The 12,169-nt window shown below is 41.1% G+C and overlaps 1 protein-coding gene and 1 pseudogene across 2 annotated transcripts; one reads left to right on the forward strand and one right to left on the reverse strand.

Moving 5' to 3' along the window:
- Positions 1-182: 182 nt before the first annotated feature.
- LOC115370798 (galectin-9-like) lies at positions 183-8,611 on the forward strand. Of its 2 annotated transcripts, none has more exons than XM_030067976.1 (8): positions 183-471; positions 1,023-1,111; positions 2,550-2,757; positions 3,720-3,842; positions 5,268-5,369; positions 5,899-5,987; positions 6,520-6,676; positions 8,100-8,611. In XM_030067976.1, the coding sequence occupies exons 1-8, from the start codon at positions 436-438 to the stop codon at positions 8,244-8,246; spliced, it is 951 nt and encodes a 316-aa protein (XP_029923836.1). In that variant the 5' UTR covers positions 183-435; the 3' UTR covers positions 8,247-8,611. The 2 variants fall into 2 exon arrangements, with proteins under 2 accessions (XP_029923836.1, XP_029923835.1); XM_030067975.1 differs by having other exon boundaries at positions 190-471; positions 5,214-5,369; positions 8,100-8,609.
- A 1,645-nt stretch (positions 8,612-10,256) lies between these two features.
- Positions 10,257-11,027, reverse strand: LOC115370484 (phospholipid scramblase 1 pseudogene; annotated as a pseudogene).
- Positions 11,028-12,169: the final 1,142 nt, after the last annotated feature.

Below are 12,169 nucleotides of genomic sequence, written 5' to 3' on the forward strand. Positions count from 1 at the left end.
AGTGTAGGGTTGGTTAACTAGTTCAATACTGCTAAGTCAAGACAGATGCTGTGTGTGTGTGTGTGTGTGTGTGTGTGTGTGTGTGTGTGTGTGTGTGCGCGCGCGCGCGCGCGTGCGTCTTGCGTGATAAAATGTCTGATTTCAGCTCTTCTTTTGCACAGAATCATGTCTGACCCTTTTTAACAGCTTAATGCAGCTGTGCAAGCAAGACTCTGCTGGGACTGAAGGAGCAGGAAAAGGTTCATCTTCGATTTGAAGATAAATTAACTTGGTTCAAATGGTCGCGTAAGGCAATTTAAACACCGCCTACCAGTGGAAATCGAAACCTATCTGAGTAATAAAAGCGTATTATGTAGTAATCTCCGCGCTTTTACGGCAGAAGAGCACAGGAAAAGTTCCCGCAGCTCCGAAACCCCCAGGCTCGGATTTGGAAGAATGTCTTTCTATCAGCAGACACCTTACCACAACCCGGTAAGCTGCTTCACATTTTGTTTTCCACCTCGTCCCTTTTGCAAAAATAAATGATGGACGTCTGTGAATAAATAACAGTATTAGGCTGGGGGTCAGGGTTAGCACGGGGCTGCCTCCTCTCGACTAGGACAGGAGAGAAAATGCACAGTGGCTGATCTACATTTAAAAAATCTAGCATCTTAATCCTGCATTTCTTGTTGGAATAGCTCTATACCTATTAGAGCAATACTTTAGATCTGCAAATGAAAGCCTAATAAGAATCAATTCTTTTATCCGGCATGCATCTTACACACCAAATCGCACTATAAATAATTAATGTTAGTATTTAATTCACAAGAAGTCGCAGCAGATATAGCCTATTTGGAGATGGTGGAAGACTTAAACTTGCCATTTTTGTGACTTGGGCTTTGCGCAACAGTATGGAGGATGTGAGACTGTGTGTGTGTGTGTGTGTGTGTGTGTTGTGTGTGTGTGTGTGTGTGTGTGTGTGTGTGTGTGTGTGGGTGGGAGCTGCTGGACAAGTTTCTAACACGGACACTTGTCTGTCCTAGGTGGTGCCTTTCACCGGCTCCATCCAAGGTGGGCTGCAGGAGGGGAAGATCATCACCATCACTGGCCGTGTGCAGCCTGGAGTGGACAGGTCAGCCTGCTCTTTGGACTGTTTCTTTTTTATTATTTACTTTTTTTTTTCCTCCTTCCGGTTACAGGAAATGAAAGTTAGATCCAAGTGCCTGTGTAAGAGTGGGGGTGGACGTGTGGTGCAGTTTTATGTGGTTCTAATGAATTCCTGAGAAATTTTCCCAGCTGCACTGTTGTAATCCTAGACATCACTGGCACTAATGTGTCATCGTCTCATGTGTAGTGTTGGCAGTATACTGCTGGTATCTGTTTGTGTATTGACATTAAATCTGCAAATGTGGGCCCTGTTTTAGGGAGCAGGACATGGGAACTGTAAAGGTGCCCTGTCCCGGGGTTCAAAGGCTTGTTGTTACACCGGATGCTCTGGTTTGGACTTTGTACCAGAGATAAGGCTCAAAATTTCCATGTTCACCATGTCCAGCCATTGGTGATACGACGTGTTTTTTCCCCTAACTTCCCCCCTCTCTCCAACTTTCGCTTTCCAAGGAATTCAAAACCGCATCACCGTCATGGCAGAAGAGTGAGTTATGCTGCCATTAAGGAATACATTAATGGCTATGCTGCCATTAATGTGCCATTAATGTCCTTCCTTAATGGCAGCATAGCTGGCAGCATAGCAGCATAGCTGCCATTAATGGCAGCATCGCTGCCATTAAGGAAGGACATTAATGGAATACAGGAATACAGTTGTGTGTGTGTGTGAGTGTTTGGGGTAGGGGTTGAAGTGGACAAGATTTAAAGTGGTAATTTCACGAGAGAAAACAAATTTACAAGAAAAAATATTGTTTTTCTTCTGAGTAGGCCCAAGTAAATGTCTCTTCAAAGTGTGGATGATGACGCTGATGATATTATGGTTTTGGGCTAAAATCATCAGGATTTCATTGTTACTAAATCCTATAGTAGTTATGTTACATCGTTTTTTTCTTGTTAATTTGTGGCTTAATAATTTCAAATTTTGATTTTTTTTCTCATAAATTTGAGGTTTTTTTTCCCTCAAATTTCTGATTTTAATGTCAGCATTTGAGTTTTTTCTTGCAAATTTATGATTTTATAATCTCAGAATTTTTGAGTTTTGAGTGTTTTTATTTATTTATTTATTTATTTATTTATTTATTTTATCTCTGACCCATCCCTTTTGCCTAGAGTCTAGACACTGATGCTGGTTGGTGTAATAATATCAAATCTGTCAAAAATGGGTAAACTATGCCTTTTAATATTAAGTAACCATTCAACTCTGCTGTTTCATTCAGTTAATAATCCTAATAGTTGTACTTGTAGATTTGCCGATGATGTGTCTCTCTATCTGTCTCTCTCAGCTACCCCCCCCCACTCCACACAGGAAATGAAATGCCAACAAAACACCACCGAAACTGATCATCCACTGCTTATCTCTGTCTCTTTCTTTGTCTGTCTCTCACTCTGTCTCTGTCTGTCTGCAGGTTCCACATTAACTTGCAGTGTGGCTCCAAGCCCGGCGGTGACATTGCTCTCCACATTAACCCGCGGTACGAAAGTCACCCCAGTATTGTGGTCACCAACACCCTCCAGTATGGTCAGTGGGGATCTGAAGAGAGGAAGCAAAACTCTCCATTTGCAGTGGGCGCCACCTTCAGCCTCATGATCACAGTCAAGCCTGATGCCTACCAGGTTAGCCTCACAATGCACTGCTGTAGCTAAGGGTTTAACTGAAACATAGGGACCATATTGACCTTTTTATTAAAAAATAGGACCTTGTTAATTCAGTATCTACCTCTAATAGGATGCAGTTTGCTATCACTGTGGCCTGAATTGATTATAATGTGACATTTTCATGAGTTTTGAACATTTTTACACAAAGTGGTGAAATGGCTAAAATTGAATAGGCACTCAAAACAGCAGCAATTGGTAGCTTCAATCCCAGAATATCAATATTGGCTTTTCAAAACCCATATTGGTCAAACCCCACTGTTAATAACACTGGCACTGTATTTGAGTATTGTAATGATCTGTGGTGGGATTTATTACAAATAGGAAATCAACAATCTACACACACATATAAGTGATGGTTTCCATTTATTGTTACACTGGATATGGTAGTAGCACACAGTGTTTCTTTTCATTGTCACTGAATTTTGTAGGCTTTAATTATCATCAACTTGAATTCATAGATGAAAATAGTTTTTTAATGTAAGCCTATTTTCATATAAAAGTAAAGGATCACTAAATGATTTTTAGACCGTGAATATAGTTCCCATATGAAGAATATATCACTACATATTTCTTTAAATATTTTAAATAATGTTCATCTCCCATGAAACAAAAATTCAAACTGTTTGGTAATTTTAGCAGGAGCTATTTTAATCTCCATAGAGCAGGTTGCCATGTTGTGAATCACCCGGACTGCAGAAGACAAGCTTTACGCTTGCAATGACAGAAGCTATTATCTGTTACAGAGCAGTGAAGCATGAAAGTTTCTATCATTAAGAGAAACTTTCCTGTGATTTGAATATCTCTGTAGAGATATTCAGAGATATTCAGAAATGACAGTTTCACTGTCAAATGAACGTGACTGAAGCTACAGAGACACTGAACCCAGGTCCACTTTAACAGTTTTCTGTTTCCTCTCCTAGCTGAGCGTCAATGGCGGCCACTTCATGGACTACAGACATCGGATCCCGTACAACATGGTGGACACAATCTCAGTGTCAGGCAAAGTGGAGATTTTCTCCATCGCCTTCCAGAACGCAGCTATGGTGAGGAGGATGTCCACATGTACAGGAAAACAAAACAAAAACAAAAACAGAATGGCATCAGCCATATTTGATCTACAGTGTGTGAAGTTTTAAAAGCGGCTTGATGCAGAGTCGACTCTGTATTCCATCGTAGCCACTAAGTTAAAGTTTAATAAATAGAAATAAAGACACCTTACTCTAACAGAGTGAAACAGGATGGCACTGTCAAAACATGAGGATGTGGAATCTAAAAGTGCATCTCAAAAGGGATAGTTCACCCATTTTGAAAACAAAACAAAACAAAAAAATCATTTCACTTGTCCTATAACTGTTAGCCTCCTGCCATTGTGGTGAACAAACAAAGGTTATAGTTGGTTGATGTGTAGCATCCGCCTGAAATGGCATGAAAATAGTCTGTTTAAAAAAACAGGTAAAACTAATACCTACCTTAAAGGTTGGTGTGTTCTCGAGGGGAGCGGATGAAGAAGAAGCTAAACACAACATTACGTGCCAGCTTTCTGTGAGCACTTGGAGACAGTTGGTATTTTTGTCCTCCAACATGTGTTCAGTGAGGAAAACAGATGGCAGCAAACTCAAATAATCTACTTCTGTCTCTGTGGCTGCTCCTCTGGTGCAGAGTGATACAGGAAGTGCAGAAGTTAACAGATCTTTCTGGATGTTGATAACAGGAAAAACGGTTATAAACAGCCATTTGAGCAAAACTATCTTCATTGTGCACTCAGTAGTCATATTTGCAGTTTTGTTTCAGAAAGCAAACTTCTAAATTGATGTTAAACCTTGTTTGAATGGATCAAAGCGGCTGTTTTTAAGACTGTTAGCTGGGGGGAAGTCCAAATCAATTGCAAGAGGCTAACAGTTAGCATTTGGAGCATCCAGCCAGTATCCAGCACTCAGTAACAAAAAAGAGGAAGATAGCACCACTACTGTGCTACATGACGGCTGGGGGCGGAAGTCAAATAATATCAAATTTTTCAAAGCAGGATAACTATCCCTTTAAAAGAGGCTAGCAGTCGCTTCATTAAAAGACGGTTGGACTTGCCGGCATCTTGTCTTCACCACCTCCACCTCTGCCAAACATTTAGAACAAGAAATTCAGTTTGCTGACATCACCTTATTGATATTTATTTATGCATATTGTAGTCATAAATTTTTAAATAATTACATCTTGCTGTCTCACTATGATGTATGGCAGCCAGTATGCAAAACTGCCTAGTTCAGCTTTAAAAGCAAAGTTACAAGGTTTTATTGATAATTTGTACATTTTTTTCATCTCACAGTATTCACAGTAGATATGTGGTTGAGTATGAGAAGAGATCAGAAGCAGTTTGTTGTCATCATTTGTTCTCTCCACAACATTCATTGTCTCCTCAGCCTGGATTTCCTGCACATCCAGGCTTTCCCCCGCAGCCAGGGTTCCCTTCTTTTCCAGGGTTCCCTGCACAGCCAGGGTTCCCCGCACAACCAGGGTTCCCAGCGCAACCAGGGTTCCCAGCGCAACCAGCGTTCCCAGCACAACCAGCAATGCCAGTGAGTATCTTAGAGGCAGCATTCATCTCATTGGTTAAGTTAAACGTCAGGCTTCTCACTGGCTCACTGGCTGCAACCCAAATCTACCTCCGGGTATAAATAAAGTTACCTTACCTTAGAATAAAAACAGCAACAGGTCAAACAAATAATTGTCATGGAATTGTGTGTTAAGTCGAAATAGGATCCAGTGCTGAAAGGGGACTATAGCCCACTGAGTCCACCTGTTGAGGTTTAACTCAAACAGATCAGCTGACTGTAAGGAAACACCTATCTGCATTCATTTCTGGCCAAAGTATTTTAGCTGGCGCTCGTGATCCTTGTGCAAGCTGCAGCTTCCTTCCTCCCAGTGATCACACGGCTCATGACGGAACTCATCAGTCGTGTAAGCTGTCTGGTGTGAACGTGGTTTAGTCTTTGCACTAACGTTAGACAGCAGTCCACTGAAAGGAGGAATTAAGTATGCCTTTGTTTGATACTGCTCTTTTAGTTTCGAGATGCATTATTCCTTTTCTGTCCCGTCTGCATACAGGCTGTTCCCTACAAGGGGATCATCAGTGGGGGACTTCAACCCGGCAGGACCATCACAATCCAGGGGCTGATTAGTCCAAATGCCACAAGGTTTGGCTTAATTATCTATTCATTTTATTAGTGTAATTATGCACACATGGTAAAACTACATGATAGGTGCACAGCTCAGGACAGAGGACTTTGTACCTATATGAATGAACAGTCCTAGTGAAAAGTAAACATAGTTTTTTTTGTCATTCACTTCAGTATTTTGGCTCTAACTACCAAACTGAATTTTAGTAGAGTGTCGGTTTGTCTAGTCCACATGGTGGTGAAACATCCTCATTAGTTGCTCTGTCCTCCCCTGGGCTGCTAATCTACAATACTGAATTTTGATCTCTCCATTCACTTCACAAAACGGCTCTCAAAATAACACTTCTTGCACACAAATACAAACACAAAACAAAGCCAATTATCCCAGTATCATTATATTTCACCACTGTGACAACTTGTATCACGTCCGGGTAACTACATAACCCAACACTCGACCAAAGTTCAGTTTTCTGTTAAGAATAAATTCAAGAGAGAAATATCAGGGCTGGTGTCATGTTGTACTAACGCTTTTGTTTATGTTGTCTCTCAGGTTCCATGTGAATTTCAGTTTTCACTCTGGCATTGCTTTTCATTACAATCCACGTTTCTCGGAGAACACTGTGGTGCGAAACTCGAAGCTGGGAGGGCAGTGGGGGGGTGAGGAGCGCGGTGGAGGAATGCCCTTCCATCGGGGACAGTCATTCACGGTACAAACACAAATCACAAATACATGACACAAAGAGATGCTGTTGTCCACTACAGGCCTGGTCAGAAAGGCCTCTGCACACCAAGCCTGAATTTTTCGTATGTGTTTTTTTAATTCTGTCATCCGATAAAAATCATTACGCACAGAAACCTTGCACACTGAGTCAGATGCGCTTTATTATTCTGTTAGTTGTGAAATTCACAATACAAGACCACAAAGAAAACATCCAATCTTGAGAGGGTGTCAAGAGCTGCGAGGAGGCTAACAGGCCAAATCCAAACTGTGCCATGGGAGAAGTGCGCACTAGGTGATCACCACAGAAACTGAATGGGTTCATTTCAGTTTCTATGGTGATCAGTCTTTCAGCTGGATCTGCAGATCCTCAGGGTACGGCCTCAAAGCGCTGCAGATCCTGGTCAGCAGCTGTCCTTGGATCAGCCAGTTTATCACACTTCTCTGCAGAGGTGATGGTATCAGTGTTTCCCAGCAGATCCAGTCGTGTGTGTGATGGCGGAGCTGCCTCCTTGCCTGGTTCCTCCACACAGTGTTTACGCCTTCTGAAGAGTTTGTTAAATTGTTCCACCAATTTATTAAGCTTTTTGTGAAAAAACGCAGAGAAGTGAACCTGTTCTGAAAACTTTGATGACAGATGAAAATGTTGGTGTTCTTGTGTAAACGTGATCGACAAAAAAGTGAGGTCATATTTATTTTTAACTGTGTGTCAGTTTTGGACAAAAAATACGGACTTGGTGTGCAAAGGCCTTAACTGTTGCAGTTTCACTGATACGGGTTTTTGAAACCAAAATATCAAACCCATTCTGTTAAATAATTGATGTCTATGGACTGCAGCTATGCACTGATAATTATATATAAAAAAAAACCACTTATATACTCTATTATAGATGTACAACTTTTTTCACATTCATTTTTGTCTCTAATGCAAGATACTCTGGTGGTGGTCTCCCTCACACAGTGTGTATCACACTTGGTTTGTAACTGTGTGTTCATCAGTATTTGACCGATGAGCAAAACTAATCAATACTCAGATACAAGGTCATGATCGTTGCTGCAGCTTGCTGGGTCGATAGATCTCAACACAACATTGTCAAAGGTGTAGAGTGCATCCAGCTGCATGCATTTACAAACTTGGGTGAAAATGGACTGTGTGGAGGAGGTCGCCTCCATTTATAAACCTGAATCATGTGTATTCACTTGTTTGTAGCACCACCATCTGGCTTATTGGAGCATTGCATCTCTAATAATCAACCAGAAATATCTTTTATTTTGCCAAATGACTAGATAATAAGTCTTGTTTCATTCATAACCAGTGTAGAATTAGTCATTTCTACAATACGGTATATAATACAATATGTAATCTCGTGTCGCTTATCAAAGTGGGTGACTGGTTTCCTTTCTCTTTTCAGCTGACCATTTGCTGTGAGGCTCATTCCTACAGGGTTGTGGTCAATGGGAAACAGATTCATATGTTCAGACACCGTCACACCCACCTCCAACAGATTGACATCCTGGAGATTGAAGGGGATGTCAGTTTGACCTCTGTCCTATTGTAGAGCCCTCCCTCGCTGGAGCTCCACGACCTGCATCCTGTATCAGTGAAGTCTTTATAGAACTCACTGTTTCTCACCGCTTGATCTGTTTTTATAAGTAATTATGCCATGGTGATCCGTTACTTTGGACGCCTGACTTTGCTGTGAGAGCTCCAGTTTGTCCATCTTGCAGTAATTCCCGTCTTGAGAATTTTAATTGCTCATGATCCTGTGCAAACAATGGCTAATGATGTAATCAGATGTGCTGAGTTATTGATCATGTATGTGTCGGTCAGTTTGGATTTTAGGCTCTTCAGTATGCTGCTGCCCAATGCACTGCTTTTGACTGACAGAAGGATTGTTTCAGTGTTTTGTGAAATTAAAATATGATGACTATACTCCTTGTATTGGTATGATGAATTTTTTCTTGAGTTGGACATGGTCTACGACAGCGTATTAGGGCCATTGAAGGGGAAAAAACTCAAGTTCCAAGATTAAAGTTAAAATCACAGAATTTTTTTGTTTTTTTCCCATAAATTTGTCTCATAAGTTTTACTTGGAATTTCACCCACCCTTTGCCCGGCTCTGTAATTCCTTTTGCATCTGTGGTGATCCTATATGTCGTACATGAATAGCTTCCACTACTCATGTTTTTTTTTTTTTTTTGTTTTTGTCTTTCCTGTGTGTCTGGGTGTGTTCGACAGCTTTATGTCACATGATGTGCAGTGACAAAAAACAACTTCAGACAGCAGCTTGATTGAAACTCCCATTGAAACTCACCCACACACACAACAAACATTACAATAACACTGCAAAACACTCTGATCATAATATATCAAAGGCCACTCATCGTTTGATGACTGAAGATATGACAGCTTAACACAGTTAACAAGCAGCAGGATTTCTAGGCTGTTGCTGATTTTCTTGTTGTTTCTTCTTGTTGAAACTAGAGACATCCCACACAACAAAACAGCTTTACCACACAAAACAAAACCACAAATAATATAATCAAGAGCTTAATTAGTTTCTATAATGCCTTATGTAGGGCACCCAGATAACAGGAATCATTATTTATGACAGTCAGGAAGCAGGGGTTACGAACATGAAGACACATACATTAACCTTAAACAATGAGTAATAATGGTCATAATAATGAGTAAAATGAGTAAACTATCCCTTTAATGCCACTGAATAAACTGCAAGATAGTATTCCTAATGTCTTGTATCTGGAATTGTACAAATTCATCCAAAATATTGGTTGAAAACTGTCTCATCCTGTATTGTAAAATTTGTCCACGGGTTGGTTCAGTCACTAAAACGTCCATAGGTTACCAGAGTATTCACCTTCATACAACAGGAATGGCTCCACAGAAGTCTGCAGATTTTCAAATTAAGTGACAATCACGATCGCCATGAAAGGAGTGCGATGTGATCCAGTCACTAAAGAGGCTGTATTAAAAAAATAACGATCAATATGAGGGCCAAACACAGCCCATATTTGTTGAAACCAAACTCATTACAGTGTGGAAAATGACGTAGAGTTCACTGCATCAATCTTTTTCTCTGACATAACTTGTTGTATCTGCAGGCCGACCCTCAATTCCTTCAAATGACTGATAGTTTGATCACATGGAAACAAAAATAACCTGATAACTGATATTTTGCTGAAGAGAAAGCTACAGTTGGTCATATATGAGTATAACATGTCTATCACTGGCACACAAATAAACTAGAAATAAAATGTATATTTTCATGTTAAACCAGTATTTTTGTCAAAATATGACAAAGTATTTAAAAAGTCAAATATCAGAATATAGGCAGGTTGACTTGTAATTATAAAAACTACCTCCCACCTGTGTTGAAAACAGCTGAACAGGAAAAAAAGTATCTTGTGGGCTGGATGTAATTGTGCCATTGGCCTGATCTGGCCTCTAGGCCTTACGCTTGACCCATGATCTTTAGAATAACCATTTGAGTGAATTATTTAATCTTGCTTTCATTTCATGTTTCTTTTTTGAAGCTGAGTATGAACAATTACTGTGTGTTTTTCTCAAAAAACATGAAATCGATGAGGAAGCAGGCTCCTAGAATCACCGCTTTCACCTTCACATCCAGATCCATTGGAAATGTAACTCCAAAGTTATCTGCATCTGTGAAGCATTCCTGCAGGACCCCAGCCCATTGTTTGCTGATCTGCCCCAGCACAGCCGACCCGTCCAGGGACGTCACCTGAAAGACGACATCGGACACGCACTCGCAGAGACACCACGGTCCCTTGATCTTCAGCTGGGGCTCCCTCCTCTCATTCAGGACAGTGAAGTTGAACAGAACAGGGTGCCAGTCCTGCACCACGTAGCCTATAGGGTTTCCAGGAGGGTTTTGCACCTCCAGCTCTTGAAGGCAGCAGGGGAAACAGCAGAACATGCACTTCAGGGGGCGTCTCAAGGTCAACACTTCCTGTCCTAGGTTGTTGTGAAGGTGAATCGTGAAGGGCCGACTGGGGCCACAGCACTGCAAGGTCAGGATGTTGTTTTTCTCGGTGGCGACAAACACCTGCTGCCCCAAACTGTTCTTTACTGCGTAAACGTTGTTCATCTCCCAATCGGTCGCCATCTCAGCCAGGCTGGCGCTCTGATGGATGAGGAGCTGGTCGACCTGAGTCAGGTACTCGAGTCCAGGGGGGCAGCCCAGAGGTTGGCCCGAGGCAGCCATGAGCACAGGAATCTGAGGCAGTGTGCAGCCAGGAGGAGCCGATGATCCATGGTTCACTGGCACAGGGCACACTGCATTATCAACTCGGTGCATCGCACAGTACACCGGTATCTCAGGATGGTTCCTCTAATGTGTCATTAGGTACCTATTAAAGTTACCAAACATACACAATTAAAAGATCACACAAAGTTACTCAGTGATGTTGAGCAAACTCTTTCTTAATAAATGTTCCACATCCGCCTCTCAATAATATCAACAGTTTGTTGACCAGCACATTTAATGGTAAATATTCAGTTAGTTGTTATGTTGTTACTTGTTGTTACTGTTAGCCTCCTGCCATTAAGGTGGACTTCCCCCCAGCTAACATTCTTATAAATAGCCATCTTAATCCACTCAAATGGTTAAATACACAAAGTTTGAGTGAAATATTAACTTTTTCAAAATGGGTGAACTGTCCCTTTAATGCTACTAAATAAACTGTAAGATAACAGTGTTCCTAATGTCGGGCAAATCATGGCATTGCACGTGGCATTGTACAAATTCACCCAAAACTGTTTCAATAAAAATATTGGTTGAAAACCGTTTGACCAGCTGCTTATTCAAAGACTTTTACATCATAACGAGAATGAATGTTTGGGTTTTTAAAAAATGGCATGAAAATGGTCAATTTAAATCAGTTATCAGCACCGTCAGTCCAAAACTACCACCACAGACCTAGAAAATCCCTTATTGTCTGATCTATAGGGGCAGAGCATTAGATATATAAGACAGGTTTACCTGTAAACAGAAAAAGTGCTGGATCGTATTTCAAACAACAGCAATTTGAAATGCATACCACATAAAAACATGACGATAAGAATAGATGGCTACCTACCAGCAGTGTTTCCCTGTGAAGATGTGTCTTCAGCAGCTTGTGTGTGTGTGTGTGTATGACATATGAGATGTGCTGAAATATGTTGTTGTGGAGCTTAGCAACTGTTTCTTTAGCGGAAACAGGGCAGGGTCACGTTACCGGTGCTGTCCCATGAGTGAGAGGTGAAGATCCTCCCTCACCGTATGGATATCACAGAGTTAGTGATGAGTAGCTTTTACAAGCATCAGCCTTAGTCATGAATACTGCATGTGCTCCTTACCGTGGCCACGCAAATAAGAAACAACACGAAATCTGGTTTAAGGAGGCCCTTTAATAGGAATTCAGTTTACCCTCTGTTTATATCCATTTATATATATGTGTA

This window comes from Myripristis murdjan, chromosome 13, assembly GCF_902150065.1.
Source record: "Myripristis murdjan chromosome 13, fMyrMur1.1, whole genome shotgun sequence".
Taxonomy (NCBI): domain Eukaryota; kingdom Metazoa; phylum Chordata; class Actinopteri; order Holocentriformes; family Holocentridae; genus Myripristis; species Myripristis murdjan.

What these genes read in the sequence shown, in the direction of transcription:
- LOC115370798 (XM_030067975.1), top strand. Translation starts at nt 436, where the DNA reads ATGTCTTTCTATCAGCAGACACCTTACCACAACCCG. An exon ending in TCAAGCCTGATGCCTACCAG is followed by an intron (nt 2,758 to 3,719) that starts GTTAGCCTCACA and finishes TTCCTCTCCTAG; the next exon opens with CTGAGCGTCAATGGCGGCCA. An exon ending in ATTAGTCCAAATGCCACAAG is followed by an intron (nt 5,988 to 6,519) that starts GTTTGGCTTAAT and finishes GTTGTCTCTCAG; the next exon opens with GTTCCATGTGAATTTCAGTT.